The 18454-nt window shown below is 39.3% G+C and overlaps 1 protein-coding gene across 2 annotated transcripts; it reads right to left on the bottom strand.

Annotated features, from left to right (window-relative positions):
* Positions 1-360: 360 nt before the first annotated feature.
* Positions 361-15644, bottom strand: unc45b (unc-45 myosin chaperone B). 2 transcript variants are annotated; one of them, XM_014992880.2, is made up of 20 exons: positions 15255-15644; positions 14351-14512; positions 14227-14263; positions 13931-14106; positions 13383-13472; positions 13104-13271; positions 12844-13009; positions 12523-12693; positions 12265-12436; positions 11125-11425; positions 9849-9943; positions 9591-9732; positions 3333-3473; positions 3061-3188; positions 2185-2251; positions 1901-2014; positions 1584-1699; positions 1349-1466; positions 1096-1251; positions 361-1007 (listed from the first exon to the last, which is right to left on the bottom strand). In XM_014992880.2, exons 2-20 carry the CDS (start codon positions 14510-14512, stop codon positions 735-737), a joined length of 2793 nt encoding a protein of 930 aa, XP_014848366.2. In that variant the 5' UTR covers positions 15255-15644; the 3' UTR covers positions 361-734. The 2 variants fall into 2 exon arrangements, with proteins under 2 accessions (XP_014848366.2, XP_087865037.1); XM_088008911.1 differs by lacking the exon at positions 15255-15644 and having other exon boundaries at positions 14351-14533.
* Between the last annotated feature and the right edge of the window lie 2810 nt (positions 15645-18454).

The following is an 18454-nucleotide window of genomic DNA, read 5'->3' as shown; positions in this document are numbered from 1 at the left end:
TTAAGAAAGTAGTTTGTTCAAGAAAAACCTAAATATCTGAAAACAGTAAAAATGTAACTGTGCTTATTTTGCTGCGTGTAACAGAAAACATAACTTCCAAAAAGTTCCACTTTTGTCTCATCTGTCCACACAATATTAGTCCAAAAAGGAATCTTCAAGATGGTCTTTGTTATTTTTTTGGTCTGCAGTGATTTTCACATTGGAACTCTTCAATACAAGCAAATTTTGCCAGTATTTACTATTTTATTTTATTTTTTTCACATTGTTGAATCATAAGCTATAACCTTAATTGAGGTGCTGTCTTTTTATGATCATCTGTCACAAGCATTTGGGAGGTAATAATAATAATAATAAATCACATTTCTGTCAATGCTGTTTATTTGGTATATATTCAATAAAATGTGAAACTTATTACACAAACAGTTTTAAAAAAAGATAAAGCAAAGCTATAAATCAGCAAAAACAAAAATCATTTCACCAACTTCACAAGTACTCACAAGTGTAAGAAAAGAAGCTGCACACTAGAAAACATTTTTTTACTCCTTGTTAATTAAAAATTAATTTTAAAAAACAAAACAGTTGTTTTTTTTATTTGAGGGAAACGTGTAGATATTCAGTGGCAGATTGTTGAGCAATTAAAAAAAAAACATTTAAGCAAAAAGTTACTTTTTAACAAAGGAAATAAGTTAGGGGGGAAAAAAATCTTTGGTGTTGTTTGAGCCATTTTCTTTTGTTTAGGAAGGGCTCGTGAAGGGCTTGACGAGACCGAGATCCATGGCTTTGACCAGACATGTGCGTGCCACGTCAATGGGATCCTGCCTCTTGGGATTGTCCTCTGCTTTGCCAATCACAGTGAGGATTTCCAGCATCTCACTCTCGATCAGTTTCTTGGCCAACTCGAAGTCGTCAGAGTTTAGCATGTTGTACACAATCACCAGGCCTCGGTGCTGGACGCTAGCGTTGGTATGGAGACATAACCTCTGCAGGATCTCTAGCCACTGTACTGTCTGATAGGGAGAAAATGAACACTCAGTCATTATCTGACCCTCTTCGTAAATAAATAGGAGTGAAAACAGGTTCTAGTAGTGTGCATACCACACGAGTCATTTTGGTGCAAAGCTTTTTCTCAGCAGCAGTGAGCATGGCCAGACCTCCGGCTGCAGCTATCTGAAGTTTTTCATCGTCCTCTCCACAGAGCAATACCAGCAGCTTCAGCTTATCGTTGCCATCCGCAAGGTAACGAGCTTGGACCTACAACACATAGGATCGATTTTCAACTTTTGCTCATCTGCATTTGGCATGCATCATCTGTGCACAAACAATCTCAGTGTTATCCTATCTGTCTCACCTCTTTGCATGTTACAAGATTGCACATACATTCAACGGCCGCCAGTCTGATCTTTTCATTCTCTTCAAACATGTGGTTCTCGATCTCTGGCAAAGCTTTCTCCTTCACCATTTTTACCCTGTAAGAGGAGCAAGTGGAAACATTGAAGCAATGCATTTGACGCACGTTTGGGAAGTGATCTCTTAACTTTTTCCTGTGACGCAATCGTAGCATCACGAGACATTAAAAATACTACCTTAGCTTTTCACTGAAACCAGCCATGTTGGTGAGCCCTCGGAGAGCCTCGTAGTTCTCTGTCCCCTCTTTGTCTGTATGCAGCAGGCTGACTAGAGGTCGTATCACCTCATATACCTGGTAAAAAAAAAATTAAGAGTTTTAACAGCAGAGAAGTTTCTACTGTGCAGGTGAAACTCAACAAGATGAAGAAAAAGAAAATAGTCTAATATAGGCAAATAATTTAACATCTCTTGTCAAATGAACTGGAAAATATAAAGATCAAAGTAAAATGTGAGAAGAGTGAATGAAGAAAACAGTTAAAGTTTAGAGTTTTACCCTTTCTCCAGGGAAAGCAATCTCCGGGTTGGAAACAGCGGCTATCTTGGCGAGTGCAAAGCTTGCTTTCACCTTCCCATTTTCTGTTCCTTCAAGGGCAAGAGGTATCAGAGCCTGAGGGCACAAGAGACTAAAATGATGATTCAAGAACGACGAAAAGTAGGAGGGAGGCACAGTAGGTTTGGTAACCATAACAAAACAAAGACGGGTTTGTCTAACACAGTTTCAGTTTGGAAACATTTTCCATGAAATTGGGGTGCTCCTCTTATTTTTGCATGACTCACCTTTCCTCCTCCATGGGCCACTATCGCGCCACGGTCTTTGGGATCCTCTGTCAGTGCCAAGAAAACCCTGCAGATTTGTTTAAAAATTAAGTTCACAAGTTCAAGGAGGTGGATTGCCTTAATCACATCACTTGAATTTTTGCACATTTTACCAGCCACCAGCTTTAGTTCTTAATTTATGTGGTAGATGAAGCAACACACAGTACTACTGGGAAGTGGAAGGAAAATAATAAATGATAAATGGTTTAAAACATGTTTGCAAATAAATGTCTGAATGGTGTGGTGAGTACACTGTGTGTGTTCAGCTGATACACGTTGCTCTACCACATAAAATCAGAATAACATACATTGAGGACTAGACTAACAGGTAACCAATTAATGCACAAAATCCGCGTAGGACAGCGAAAGTCCTAGCGCAAAATTTTCGCGAAACAGGCGGACGGAGCCTGGTGCTGCAAGGCTGGAGGCCTTGTCCTGTTAGGCTGTGATTTTATCTTTTCTTTTTATCTTTTTATTACTTTCTTTTTCTTTCTCACTGTTTAAAATTATGTAAAGCACTTTGAAATGCCTTGCTGCTGAAATGTGCTATACAAATAAAATTTGATTGATTGATTGATTGATTGAGGTTTTCACATAACAAACTATGGAAAGTTTTCAAGGTGCATTTATACTTTAACAAGGTACTGCACCACTGTAAGCACTGTAGCCAAAAATAATGAGTCAAAAATGAACACAAATTACAAAACAGCAAAGAGAAGAGGGCTGATGAAACAGGAAAGGCAGGTTTAGCTGGGTGAGGGTGGAGGTGGGGGTATTATTTGTGCAATATGAAGACGTCAACAAATTTGTAAAAGGAATTCCACATGTATTTCCTACCGTGCCAACATCTCTTTGGTCTGATCAGTCAAGATAGCGCTGTCTGCTTTGACCATGACAGCAAGAGCTGAAATGACTCCAGCCTTCAGCAGCCTTTTTACTCTCTTCTCAATAAAGTCTTTCTTGTCCTGAGGAAAGAGGACAAAAACTGTTTGCAAGATTTGTGCAAACATATCAGCATGCATACGGATTTCCTGCAAATTGAGTCATTTTCCTGCAAATGACTTATTAGAAAGTCGTTTGCAGGAAAACTCAGACTGGTTTTCTCTTACTTTGGGGTGTTGCTCAGGGACATGCTGCTTAGAGAACTTGGCCAGCTGAACCAGCTCAGGAATGATTTCCTTCTTATCGTAGCTGTTGGTGCAGTTTACCAAAGTGCAAGCAACTGCATACAAGATTGTCTTATCCCTAGACTAAAATCAGAGGGAAAAAGCAGAGAAAATTAATTATTCTGCCAATATATTTTGCGTGCAGCTATACTAGCTGCTTCAAATTAAAGTTTCAAACTATTTACTTCATAATTTGTGGAACATTCTGAGGTAATTAATGCAATTATTGCACAGTTTATAGGGAGTGCACATACATTATAATCAGGAAGGACTCATATCAGATGCATTTCGTAATCCTTTCGTTTGGTAGAAAACAATGTATTTTCAACTATCATGTCCAAAACATGTACTTGAAATTACATCCTGTATGTAATACATACAGGATGTATGCTCCTTCCCTCAACTGGGACATGACTCATTGAGGGTTATGAACAGGATGCACAATACAACATGATCGGGGGCGCTGCGGAGCGGTCTATGGAGTAGGATGTGGTTTGTGGTAGCTCCTGCCAATTTCGTTTAAAATGCTTATTCAACTGTGCTTTTCTTTGTAAACCAAGTCTCTGTCGATTGTTTTGCACTTTGGTCCCACGAATATATCTTTTTTGCACCAACAATGTCGGGAAGGGGAAAATCTCGTACTATTCAGACGCAGCTAAAGTCATGCTCGCAGGCCTCGGCTCCTTCGCCGCCAGACCCATGTGCTGTGACCGCTCCGACTCAGATGAACCCGGTCGCCGACACCCTCAAGCTTGAACTACTGGCATCTTTGAAAGAAGATATCGCTGGCATTATTAAGAAGGAACTTCAAGAGGTTCTTGGAGATGCGTTATCATCCATTAAAGCTGAGGTACAGGCTGTGAAAACGCAGCTAGCAAATGATCACGCCGCTACTGATGCTAAACTGGCTAAGCTAACGGCTACGGTGGGGGATGTGGAGGAGGCGCTCACGGGGTGCACTGATGACATTACTGGTATGAAAACTTCACTGGAGCGGCTTACGGCTAAGGTCACCATGTTGGAAGACAAGTGTGAGGACTTAGAGTCAAGATCGCGCCGCAACAATATCAGGATCATCGGCGTGGAGGAGGCCGCTGGTTCCTGCTCACCCACCGCTGTGGCTGCGCTGCTGAAGGAAGCGCTCGGACTTGAAAAGGAACCGCTGGTGGACGACCTCGAGTAATTGTGTGCAGGCTTCATTACTACAGTGACTGTCTGGACAGTTTACGTCGTGCCAGGGAGCGCCAGCGGATTAAAGTCGGAGCCGCGACTATATCGATTTTTCCGGATCACACTGCTAAGGTTGCCCGGGCTCGAGCAGCTTTCAATGAGGTGAAGCGGCTACTTCGTGGCATCGAAGGCATCAGGTACGGGCTCTTCTACCCAGCGAAGCTGCGCATTACTTACAATGGAGTTGTAAAGGAGTTTACTGCATCCGAGGACGCAAAGCAATACGTTCAGACTCTGATTTCTGAGCGAACCTGACTCGCTCTTAATGAGCCCTGGTCACAGATTGTTTGGGTGAATATATAGTTCTTAACTTATTTAGACCTGAGGCTCAGATACATCACTAGGAAATTAAAGTTTTGGTTATATCCTGTTCAGTTTAGAAATTAATAATGCTCGTGTGCATCTATACTGATATTGTTTTGTAATATTGTTCTCCATTAAGTGGGGACTACGCGGTTTTCAACCTTGTTGCTATATAATAATAATAATTATTATTATAAAGTAGTATAATAATGCACATACTAATGTTCCAATGTGGAGGTTGGTGGGGGCTATTAGCCGGTTTTTGTTAAATACACTTCCGGGTTTTTTTTCGCTCTGCTTTATCTCCGTGTTCACACTTGTTTGTGAATAACTGCCGTGTGTAGCACTGCTGTCTCCATTGTTCTGTTTTTATGGGGACATTGGGTGTTGTTTTGTTATGGGTTTATTTTTGGGCATGGGTAGCGGGGAGGACCATCTCAGCTCTTTATGGTTGTTTTTATTTTGTTAAATGATTAATACCGCTGTAGACCCCGGTAGGACCAGGCACTTCTCTTCGTTTCATTAGCTGGAATATCAAGGGCATGGGTCACCCTGTTAAAAGATCAAAAGTCTTTTCCCACCTCAAGCGGTTAAAACCTTCGGTAGTGTTTCTACAAGAGACTCATCTTCGCATCAAGGATCATAATAGGTTACGTTGCTCTTGGTTGAATCAGGTTTTTCATTCGGATTTTAATTCCAAATCAAGAGGAGTAGCCATTTTGATTAGTAAAACAGTACAATTCTCGCCCACGGATGTCATAGCTGATAAATATGGTAGATATGTGATAGTAGCTGGAACATTAATGCAGAAAAAGGTTCTTCTGGTAAATGTATATGCTCCAAACTTTGATGATGCTGAGTTTGCAAATAGATTATTGAGCAGCCTCCCATTTTTGGATTCGCATTCGTTAATTTTAGGGGGAGACTTAAATTGTGTAATTGATCCAGATTTAGACCGATCCAATCCCCAAAATTTAACTAAATCTTTAATGGCCCAAGCATTTTCTGATTTTATGAGGCAGAGTGGTCTTATTGACCCGTGGAGATGTCGAAACCCAACCAGGAAAAAATTTTCTTTCTTTTCTAAGGTGCATCACTCTTATTCCAGAATCGACTATTTTTTTATTGACCAGACTCTCAATTCATGTGTAGTTTTCTCTGATTATTTGAGTATAATAATATCTGACCATGCTCCATTAGTATTAGACATTCAGTTGTCGTCTTACAAACGTAGCCGACCTTTGTGGAGGTTTAATTCTCTTTTACTGGCAGATGAAGAATTTTGCGGCTTTATTTCTAATGCAATCGATGAGTTTCTGTTGTTTAATAAGAACGACTCCACTTCTCATTCACTGTTATGGGAAACACTTAAGTCTTATCTCAGAGGACAAATAATTTCATACACTTCTCTGTCTAATAAAAGATATAACTCAAGGCTTACTGAACTGGCAACGGCCATTGCTAAACTCGATCAAAGATGTGCCACAGATCCTTCACCAGAATTATTTAAAGAGCGTTTGGGTGTTCAATCAGAGATTGATTTAATTTCCACCAAGGAAGCTGAACGCTTACTTTTACGCAGTAAAGGTTCATACTATGAATACGGTGACAAAGCTGGCCGTTTACTGGCACACCAGTTACGGCGTCAAGTTAACTCTCGTATAATACCTAGTATTCAAAATACCCAACAGGTAATTACAAACGACCCCATCGAAATTAATGACACTTTTAAATCATTCTATTCTTCTTTATATTCATCAGAATTTCCCACAGATAATAATAAAATGAAGGAATTTCTTCAAAATTTATCAACTCCTGCTATTGATATGGATACTGCCAGGAGCATGGATTCTTCACTCAGCCTTGTGGAAGTAATAAATTCAATAAAAGCGCTGCAGTCAAATAAAGCCCCTGGCCCCGATGGGTTTCCCATTGAATTTTATAAAAAGTTTATAGAAAAATTGGCACCACTATTACTGGATATGTTTATTGAATCTTTAGAACGTAAGACCTTACCTCCAACATTAACACAGGCTACTATAGTTTTACTTCACAAAAAAGACAAGGACCCAACTTCATGTGGTTCTTACAGACCACTGTCCCTGTTGAATGTAGATGTTAAGGTACTAGCCAAGTTGGTAGCTTCTCGGCTGGAGAAGGCCCTTCCTTTGGTTATATCTGAGGAGCAAAATGGCTTTGTCAAGGGGCGTCAATTATTTTTTAATACACACACTCTTTTCAATGTTATCTATTCAAAGCATTCTTCGGATGAACCCGAAATAGTAATTTCCCTTGATGCTGAAAAAGCATTTGACAGGGTGGAGTGGGAATGCTTGTTCGCGGTTTTGAAGAAGTTTGGATTTGGTGATACTTTTGTTTCTTGGATTCGTCTCCTTTATGCATCTCCCAAGGCTAGTGTCCACACGAATGATATATACTCAGATTATTTCTCTCTCGGGCGTGGAACACGCCAAGGGTGTCCGTTATCGCCATTGCTCTTCATTATGGCGATTGAGCCTTTGTCCATCGCATTGCGTGCATCCCCCTCTTTTAGAGGAATTTTTCGAAATGGAACAGAATATAAATTGTCCTTATACGCAGATGATCTGTTGCTATATGTATCTAATCCCACTACCTCCGTTCCCACTATCTTGCGTATCTTAAATAATTTTAGCTCCTTTTCAGGCTACAAATTGAATTTGGAAAAGAGTGAATGCTTCCCTATAAACACTACTCCTGGACGTCCCTTTCAAACTCAGTCACACAGGATTTAAATATCTTGGTATAAATGTGACACGTTCTTTATCTGGCCTTGCTTCTGCTAACTTTTCGCCTCTTATAACAAAAACAGCATCTGATTTCCAGAGTTGGGGTAATCTTCCCCTCTCCCTTTTGGGTAGGATTAATATTGTCAAGATGAATGTCTTACCCAAATTTCTTTTTTTATTTCAGTCTATTCCTCTTTTTATGCCAAAAATCTTTTTTGATTCCTTGGACAGGTTGATCAATGGCTTTATTTGGAAAGGGAAACCTCCTCGAGTTCGTAAAACATTATTGCAAAGATGCAAACTTAGTGGCGGGCTTGCATTGCCTGATTTTCAATCATATTATTGGGCTGCTCACATACACAAAATCAATTATTGGTTAAAATTGTCCAGCTCTCCTTGGTGTAAATTGGAGCTATCGTCGTGTACTGGGTCTTCACTATCTGGTCTAATTTTTTCTTCGCTACCTATAAAACCCTCTCTTTACACTAATAATCAAGTTGTACTTAATACGCTGAAAGTCTGGTTTCAATTTAGAAGGCACTTTAAGTTTGCTGCTGCCTCATCTTTATCCCCCTTGACTAACAACCATTTGTTTCCTCCATCTCTTTCTGACCCATCGTTTTCAGTTTGGCATGACAGAGGTTTAAAACAAATAAGAAACCTATATGCATCAGGAGTATTTGATTGCTTTGTGGATTTATCTTCCAAATACAGTTTACCCGGTACACATTTGTTTCGATACTTACAAATTCGGAATTTTGTCTCTAAATGTTTTCCTAATTTTCCTTCTATGCCCCCTGAACAGCCCTGGGAAAAGATTGTTGCATACAATCCACTTCAGAAAGGTACGATTTCTAAGATTTATAGTTTTATTTTAAAGCTAAAAGTGGATTCTAGCGTCAAAATTAAAAATGCATGGGAGAAAGAGTTGGGAATCCAGCTGACCCAAGATAATTGGGATGACGCAATTGATAGAATCCGATCTTCCTCTTCTTGTGCTCGTCTTAGTTTGAGCCAATTTAAAGTTGTACATAGGATTCATTTCTCTAAATCTAGGCTTTCTCGGATTTACCCGGATATGTTGGATATATGTGATAAATGCAAAGGCTCCCCATGCAATCTTGGCCACATGTTCTTTCTTTGTCCCAAATTATATAATTTTTGGTCCAATTACTTCACAATTATGTCCTCTGTCCTGAGTGTAAATTTGCAATCTTGTCCATTGGTCGCCATATTCGGTATCCTCAGCCCCACTTCAGTGCTAAGTTCTGCTCAATTGGAAATTGTTGCTTTTACATCATTGTTGGCTAGACGTACTTTACTGTTACACTGGAAGTCTGAAAAATGTCCCTCAATATCCCTCTGGGTTAAAGACATGATGTTTTTTCTTAAGCTTGAGAAAATCAAATACACCCTTCGAGGGTCTACACAGAAGTTCTACCAAAAATGGCAATGTTTTCTTTCTTATTTTTCCAACTTGAGGGCTTTGCCTGACTGAAGGTGCCTGTCGCTGAATATTGTTTTGGTTATAAATATGGGTAGTCATATCGGATTAATGACATATTTATTTGTTTATTTTCTCTTCTATCAAGTTGACTTTGAGCTGAGATGGGGGGGGAATGGTTTGTTTTGTTTTTTTTTTTATTGGAGGGTTGGAGGAGGGTTGGGTGGGGAGCTGAAACTGTTGGATTGTAATTTCGGAACTTTTATTTCTGTACAATGCCTCGTTAATATTGCACTGTGTATCGATCACTATGTGTCCAAAATGAGAGGTATTGTGTGTATATGTGTATGTATGTTCATATATATGTATGTATTATGTCCTTCTTTCGGCTCTAATAAAAATTCTATAACTCAAAAAAAACAAAACAAAAAAAACAATATGATCTAACATCGGTACCTTTGCCAGCTCAAACATGGCTTTCATTGCAAGCTCATCTTCTACAAAGTCATCTTTAACGTCAGCATCATTAGTCAGATAGGCAAGACCCTCAATAGCCCACTTCCTTGTTTTGGAATCAATCTGGGGATTACAAAGCCACCTAGCAAAACAAAGAATGAGATATGAGACAATAATACTTGCAGTAGTTGCATTTCAACTGTTTACAGACCTATTTTATGCTTAATATTATATTAAATCCAAGTGTTGAGTACTGACTTTCTGCACTGCTTGGCCAGCTTCTCTGTGGAACCCTCAGCAAACTGCCTTAAGCCGTAATCGTCACCTCCAGCTGAACCCAGTTTACAGAGACCCTGCAGGATAGATGGACATGTTTAGATTCAAAGCTTACAAGACAATAAAAAAAAAAAAACAAAATGAGATGAGATGATGTGTTTTGCTCCTTCACTTTAAAATTGTAGCTGGAATTACTTTTTCCTGGACAAAAAAAAACAAACAAACAAAAAACTATATCCTGCAAAAGTATGTACACCTATTGAATCTTTACCCAGTTTAGTCAAATGACAACCACAAAACCTCTGTGTATTTTATATGGTACTTTGTGTGACCAACAGGAAGTAATCCATATTTGTGAAGTGGAAGGAAAATCATGTCGTGACAAATCATGTCACTCTCAGTTAGATTGGATGGAGAAAACTTCAGATCATTTGCATATCTGGATTCAGATTCTCAATTATATTTAAATCTGGTGTCTTTGATTTGTGTCACTCTGTCAATGCTGGGTTCATTCTTATGTGCATTGTTAGTTTTCTATCACATATAAAGTTTCCCATAGGCTTAAATGTTCAATTTTGATTACCTCTGACCACACTGCCTTCTCCCATGTGTTTGCTGTGTTCCCTATATGATTTAATCTCAAGCAAAACTTCTCATGGTTTTCTTCTTTTTTCTCTTTCAGAAAGGGCAGATGTGTCAAGTGTTTTCAGCACTTTCTAACACTTTCAGATTTTTAAAATACCAATGCACTGACATTAATGGTTGAAATTGTTAGGATTTGAGTTTTCTATTTATTTTGGGGGTTTTCCTGTGTTTATTGTGATCCTGTTCCCTGTGAGTCTCTGTGTTGTCCTGTCTGCTCCCTGATTGTTTCCCAGGTGTGTCTAGTTCCCCTAATTACTCCCTGTGTATTTAAGCCCACCTGTTGTCTCTGTCCTTTGTCAGATCCTTGTCAGTTGTTCTCTTAGTCAGTAGTTCTCAGTTGAACTGGAAAGTCCTGAGGCTACTTTGCTCCGTGTTCAGTCTTTTGTCAGTTGCTACCGGTTTTTAGCTGTGTGCTATTGTCTCTGCTGTGCTGCCTGATCTGGACCGTTTTTGAGCCATATTCCTCATTAAAGTAATCATCTTCCTCACAACCTGGGTCATCAGCGTTCTCTCTCACCACCACAAACCACAACTTAGGCAGAAATGTGACTAAATAAATCCCACAGCAAAGCACTGTGAAAGCTAGACTCTGCTCTGGTTCTGGTTCACTCACCACCAGAGCTCGAATTTTAATCTTCTCATTCTTCGTCTTCTTGTAGATGTCCTTCAGCAGCGACACGCCGTTGGTGATGAAGAAGCTGGCGCGGCTCATCTTCGTGGAGGCGTGGATCAGCGCCTCGACGGCGACCATCTGGTCCACGTCCCGCTCTGAGCCGCACAGAGCCACCATCATCTCCATGACGCCCTGCTGTCCCACCAGAGAGTTGCCGACCTCAAAGGGACCCTGCAGCAGCCCTGACATGGTGTTGATGGCATGGAGAGTCTTATCCATGTTGTTGGGATCAATTTTAGATCTGCAGCAAAGAAGTGGAGAAGGTGACAAATGGCGCGCAATAGCAAATTGACCTGTTTCTTAATGAGGATCCTTCTAACTTAAGATTGTTGGTAGGTACCTCTGGTAAAGATGTGTTAGAAGTGTTGGAGTACAATTTTATTGCAACTTAACCATTTAGAAAAATGTAATTTTTAAGTTTAGTAAATTTATTCAACTGTAAAAATTCTTATGATACAATCTGATATTACCAGAATCACTGGTGCTTCAATCAATATGTTAATCTATAACTTTCATTTTTTTTGTTGGTCTTAAATATGAATTTCTAGAACCTTTTGATTGGTAGTCAACCAATTGCTCTGTTTTCTTGGGGTAAGAATATATAAAGGTATGAAGGAAAAGAACCCTCTTTGCAGAGTGGTAGCATGTTAGGGGGGGTTTTAAAAAAATGCCTTCAACTGCGTCAACAAGGGAGATCTTGAGGTCACCTGATCTAGAAGCTAGAAAAAAAAATTTAGTATCCTGTCATAACATGCATAAACCTGTGGAGTTCACTAAACTCTACCATGACATTAACTAGAGCCATGGTTTTGGTCACATGAGAGAAAGGTGGAGGTGTAGTGAGTGAAAAAGAAAGTAAAAGAGAGGGTGGAGAGATAAATGGTCACAGATCCCCCATCTGTATGCTCTGTGTATAAAGTATCATAGAAGAAGACAAAGTGATGTCCTATTGATTAAAGGGGATCACAAGAGACTTTCTGTAAAAGTTGCAACTTGTTGTATGATATGTTGGTGTATTTAAAGGCTTTTCACACATTTTTACCCAGAGGTCCAAAATTTGGCCCACATCTTCACACGTACTTGATGTATTGATCGCAGATCTCCTTGAAGTTGGCTCTCTCTGGGTCACACTTCAGGTCTTCGTAGAGTTTGTTGAGAAGCACGCTGGCGATCAGCTGTGTGTTCTCTGTCAGAGGGAGCTGATCCGGCAGCTCGGGAACCTGACCGCAGACCTTCAGGATCTTCTTCAGGCCTGGCAAATAAAGACATGCATCTCGTTAAGAGAACTGAGCTTCGGCCAGAAATTCAGAGGATCTCGTATGGAGAGGCCTGGCTCACCGTGATCAATGGTGAAAAGGGTCCTGGAGTGGTCTCTCCCTTTCTTGTCTCTAGAAGGGACGTTTTTGGTGAGGAGGTTCAGTGCCTGGTCTCTGCCATGACCCGATACCTTCTTATTGGATATCATCTCCAGGAGGGCAAGGAGAATGGTTTTCAAATCTTTAGATGCATCTGTAAGTAAAGATAATTATATATATAGATATAGATATAGATATATAGAATAAATATGGACAACTAGATGACCTTCATTTGTTTTCATATATTTTAGCTGTAGATCAAAAACTGAATATTTGATTTAAATGTTGCAAGTTTTTCTCTTACCCAAAACTAAAGATGCTTCCTTCCCATAATCCCTTGTGTCTCCACCAGTGAGAGAGTCATTGATGCATTGGAAGAGGTTGCATGCTGCCAGTGCAATTTCTTCGTTGTCCAGTGCCATAATGCTGCAGATCTTATCAATACCCATCATGTTGACAATGGCCATGGCCTGTTAAGTGGAGAGAGATGTGGAACTTTAGTTGCTCCGGGCTCTATTGTAATTTTGTGTTTTTCTTCCCGTTTCGTCCTTTAGCTTCACTAACCCGAGCTTTGTGCCCAGTGCACATTCCCGACAGAGTTCGGACTGCAGCCAGGATCATTTCTGGTTTCCCAGTCTCAACCATGTTGAGCAGCAGAGCCACTCCGTTGTTCTGGAAGATTCTCTCTGCTCCAGCATCTTCTCTCGACAACACAATCAGGTTGTTGGCCGCCTAGGTGTTGAGGAGCAATAGGTCATACAAAAATCCCAATGAATTTTCAGAAGTTAAAACTACCCACACCGGACTTTCTAAGTTCCTTTAACTACAAACCACTGAACCAACCTTTTCCTTCTTTTCTTTGTCCATATCCTCATCAAGAAGAATATCAAACATGTTCTGTACTCTCGAATCTGTGGAAAATGTTGTCTTGAGCTGAAGAGACAAAATAAATCTTGGTGTAACTTTTGAATTGAAGGAGATCTGCATGTGGCATATACATGTAAAAGTGTCTTGCAAAAGCATTCGCTCTTTCACACATTTCATCCACAGACTTGTGACACTGGTGTTTTGTGGTCGTGACGTTTCTTGGTTCAAGCTCAGTGGGTTTGGATGGAAAGCTTCTGCGAAAAACTGTTTTTTTAATCATACCACAGCTTCTCGGTTGGATTTAGGTCTGACCTTTGACTAGGCCATTCTAATTTGTGAATGTGTTTTGATCTAAACCACCCAAGCTCTGCCTATATGTTCAGTGCCTTTGTCCTACTGTAAAGCAGGGCAAATATCTTTTAACAATTCAAAAGAGTTATAAGAGTAGAAATACTTTATGGCACATATTTTTTTGCTGGCATTTGCTGTCTTTTTTTATTATTGTGTCCATAACAGCTATACACCTTGGCCTGGATTTCTGCTCCCAGTCTGCGGAGAGTCTCTAGGAAGGTCTTGTTCTTTGGCTCCAGAGTGGCGCATCGCTGCACATCTTTGAAAGCCATGTCCAGTTTTCCCAGCTTCTCCAGAGCTTGACAGCGGCGATACAAGGCTTTAATATCTGACGCATCCTCATCAATTGCTGTGAACCAGTATGGCAGAAAGTAAAGGTCAACTAGTGGTTTGCACTGAGTTGTTATGATAAATGTCACATTTTGGCATTTCAGGACAGAGACCTGAACTTCCTCATTCATTACTTTACCTTTAGATGCATCAGAAACTGCATTTGAATAGCTTTCCTGCAACAAGTAGAATGAAAGGAAGATAATATGGCAACATTTTCATTTAAGTTGAAATATTTGTGTGCGTTTTCTCAACTGCTTTACCTTTTTCAGGTAGCATGCACATCTGTTCCTGTAAATCACAGCCTGCATCTTTTTGTCTGTGCACTCCTTCAGGGCGTTGGTGTAGCACTCGATGGCCTTGTCGATGTCACCAGCCTGAAAGTGTTTGTTTCCTTCATCTTTTAATTGGATTGGATCACCCATCTGACAGAAATCAGAACTCATTGATAAGAAAACAAATGATAAAAGTTTTGTCATGTTTGCGTCAGATCAGTGCTTAGAATGTTAACACCTGTTCTGCCTATAAAATGTAGTATTTCAAAGCAAAGGCAAATTTTCACCATCAACAGAGCTACACTACCCATACAACTTCTGGATGAGAACAAACACCTTAAAGGAGCTAAACACATATTTTACAAAAAAATCATAGAAAATATCAATAAGAAGTAAATAAAGCAGTGTAACATTTATTCAAGACTCATTCAGTACCATCCCTTATACCTCGTATACAGCTGAAGATTTAATAATTACCATCTCCTATTATGACAACATTCAATAAATGCTGTGACGTATTCTTCTCACGGTTGCACTGCCTTGTCCTGACTGGATTTAAGGTCAGGACAGAGACCTGAAAACCAGGGAGACAGCCCCACGCATGGGGAAACCAATGTTCTCAAATGTTCTCCCCATGCGTAAGGCTGTCTCATGTATGAAATGGCCCCACGTGTGAGAGAGCCCCACAAATGCCATCTCCAACTTTAAATGGCCTCCCTTCAAACCTTATTTGGGCATCATTTAACCCACCAGTGTGAGCCTCGTGATTCTCTGTCATTTCTAAATGAAAGACACAGTCCTGATTCTGTAATACTCTCACTACCCTGAGTACCTTCCATTCACTTCAATGCAAGTCAAAAAAGAACCAAAGTCTTTGTAGATGCTACTATACCTTCAGCTTGTTCTTCTTGGTCTAACTTTTCCTCCGTTTAGTTTTTTTTTTTTTTATCCAACGTAGATGATCTAAACCCGTGGTCTTGAGTAGTTTTATCAGCTTTCTCTTACCGTTTCAAACCTAAACACCACTAATGCTGCAGTTTATATTTATATTGCATCTTAGTGAGGTGGGGCAGAGCTAAGGTGGATCACGCAAAACACAAAGGGATGCTTTCCAAAACATACAAAGCTTCATGGAAAATAGCTCTGCATTCAGGTCAGTGTAAATGACAACCCATTAAAATGTGCTAAATTTTCTATTGAAACCAATGTTTGACTGATGGCTCAGTGAGGAAAAACTTTTTTGAAACAGCAACTTAAGTTTGTGTGACCCCTTAAAGTTGGTTTGCTCCTGATAAGATCTATTTAGGGAGCAGACAGCTGAGAACTCACCAGCAAATGCTTGATGGGCTTGGAGGGGGGCTTCAAAAGTGGGTGGTGGGAAGCTGGAGGGGGGTTGGCAGCTGTGGCACCAGGAGAGACTGGTAGCTTCTGGAAAGAACATGATCTCACCACAGCACCAACTGGAAATAAAAAAAATAAATGTTTGACAATTAAGAGAAAAGTGCTATAAATCAGGTCTGAAGGTAGGTCTCTGCAGTGTCTGTTTGCACATTTTATTAAAAAATGCAAACAAGCTTTAGCTTTTAAAGATTTTGCTTCCCTCTAAAGTCTAAAAAAATATGTTTCATTAATACAGCATAAGTAGAAAATAATAGATGGGGTTTAGTGTGAGATTTCTTTTTTTATTCCACTTCATTTTTAGGAGAACTGACTGATTTTGAACTTTCAATGATGAATTTGAATCAAATTCAGCATTGTGCCAATGTCTTGTAGGACAATCCTGTTATATCAAAGTTTAAAACCATGTAACTCAAACTAATCCCCTCAAGTGAAAGAAAAAATGTTTATATTGCTTTAGGTACAAGCCAAGAATCTCCAAGGCTTAAATTGATCATTAACTGGAAGGTGTCACTTTCCACAGTTAAACGAGTTTAACATCCGTGTGGAGTTTGTTGATCAAGAAGGATGTGCTGCTCAAACCTAAATTAGCAATAAGAAAAGTCTGGCGATGTGGCCATTAGGTGACTGTTGTTGACTGTTACTTATAAGAAACACATCCCAATGACGCCCCCTGGCAACGTTAAGTGAATGACCGCATGAAATTTGCAACTTCCTTAATGAAGAACGTGAAAGACGCAGCTCAGAGCTACTGTACTTCTGTACTTCTCACCATGTTTAATGTAACGCAGTAGGTTGAACTAATATCCTCTCAACATGTTTAAAATGTACACGAGGTTTTTTTTTGGTTAGAAACTTTTCAGTCATTGAATAAAAGTACTTTTTATTGACAACACAAATTTAAGATGCACCTTTTCTTTTACATCTTATGCATTGAAGCTGCTATTAGCCACCACTAGAGGGAGCTTAATGCCTATTCTTCTAGCATGAGTTTAGACTAAAATGATCCGGAAATACTCTTCTCATTGGTATTTTCTCCCATTCTTCCTTATTCAGTCACACATTAACTACAGCTTCATAAGGGATAAAGAAATGTCAATGTGAGGTTCGCTGTTCATTTCTTCAGTTCATAACCAAGTATTGTATCCATACTTGGTTACAATACTTGTATTGTACAAGTATTGTATCCATACTTGGTTACAATAAACAAGTGGAATTGACATTATCTAGCTTTGTCATAAGAAAGTGGAAGTAGAAGAAGGCTTCCCCTCTGAGAAACCTGCGAGTATTACCAACTTTATTTTTCCAGATCACATAATTTCTGTTGGTATGATCCTTCCATAAACTAAATCCGGTTCTGTTTATTTGATTTTTTTCAATAAAAATTTCTTTTAAGCTATTTTCAAGCTAACTGTCCATTTGTTATAAATTTGTGGGAGACATTAGAGGAGCACAAGATATCTGACATTAAAAACTGTATTTTCATCACATAAATAAGTTGGTGACATATGTATGGTGAGAATCTGATCCATAACAACTTCTGTTGGCTGTCCATGCTCTGACAAAGCACTTTTCATAGAAATACTGGAATCCTTAAGCAAGTATGTGCAGAGGCACATGGATGAAGACATGAGTTAGGTCAGGTCCAGACTCTGGAGGCTTTGCTGCTAAACTGCTGTCCAGATCGTCTGCTGACTGTGTTGCTGAATACTGGACTGAGGTAGGATCAACATAAAGAATAATAATCTATATGAACAAGTGTAAAAGTTACAGAGATATGTTGTGGGTATTGTATGGGTGTGTGTGTGTGAGTAATTAAACATAATGTTCTTATTTAAAATTGGACAGTGTTTCTTATAATTAATCCACTGTGCTTTGGTTGGTGAGTGAGAAGATGTTTATTTTCCACTGACTTGTTATTTCTGAAAACAACAAAATTTTCATCTCTGCAATGACCTCATCACTAACCTCCAACTCTCCACATCTGAACAGAACTTCTTGTCTGTAGTGACAATATGAGAAGCATCATATTGTAGCATTATTGCAAACTACAGACTATTTAACTGGATGTTTTGTGATAGGTAAACACAGTGTTGTACATAACTGCAAAATTGACAGTGTTTGTGGCTTTAACCTTTTCTTAAATAAAAAATCTGAAAAGTGTGATGTGCTTTGCATTCTGCTCTGAGTTGATGCTTTGCATGGACATTTTAGGAGTATCTACCATATTTGGAGACAGATTTTTACCCATTGTTGTTTGCAAAATATCTCAAGAGATTGGAAGATCTGTGAATACTGAATTTCAAGTACCGCATTCTCACCTAAATTTAAGACTTTGATAGGGCCATTCTAATATACAAATATGCTTTGAGCTAAATAAATATTTTTAAACAATCTTGTCATTCTTTCATAAAAGTCAAAGTTATAGGGCCCAAGCCTGAATATTCGCCTACTTCAGTTGCTTCTTTAGAGCTCCTTCAGATTTACTGCAGACTTCTTTGGTGCTTTTCTGATCAATGATCTCCCTTGTTTAAAAAACTGGCTAATCTACCTTGTGATGGTATGTTATATAAAATCCGATAATATACGCTGTAGTTTGTTGTTATGCAGTGTCAAAAGTGAAAATTCTACAATCATTAGAACAGAGACCAATTCTGATGTGAGTTTTATTTTGAAATACCGGACCGGAAATAA

Source organism: Poecilia mexicana, unplaced genomic scaffold, assembly GCF_051168715.1.
Source record: "Poecilia mexicana isolate PSO_F unplaced genomic scaffold, ASM5116871v1 scaffold_9, whole genome shotgun sequence".
Classification (NCBI taxonomy): Eukaryota; Metazoa; Chordata; class Actinopteri; order Cyprinodontiformes; family Poeciliidae; genus Poecilia; species Poecilia mexicana.
The sequence above is the reverse complement of the archived record's forward strand: the minus strand, read 5'-3'. Positions and strand labels throughout refer to the sequence as shown.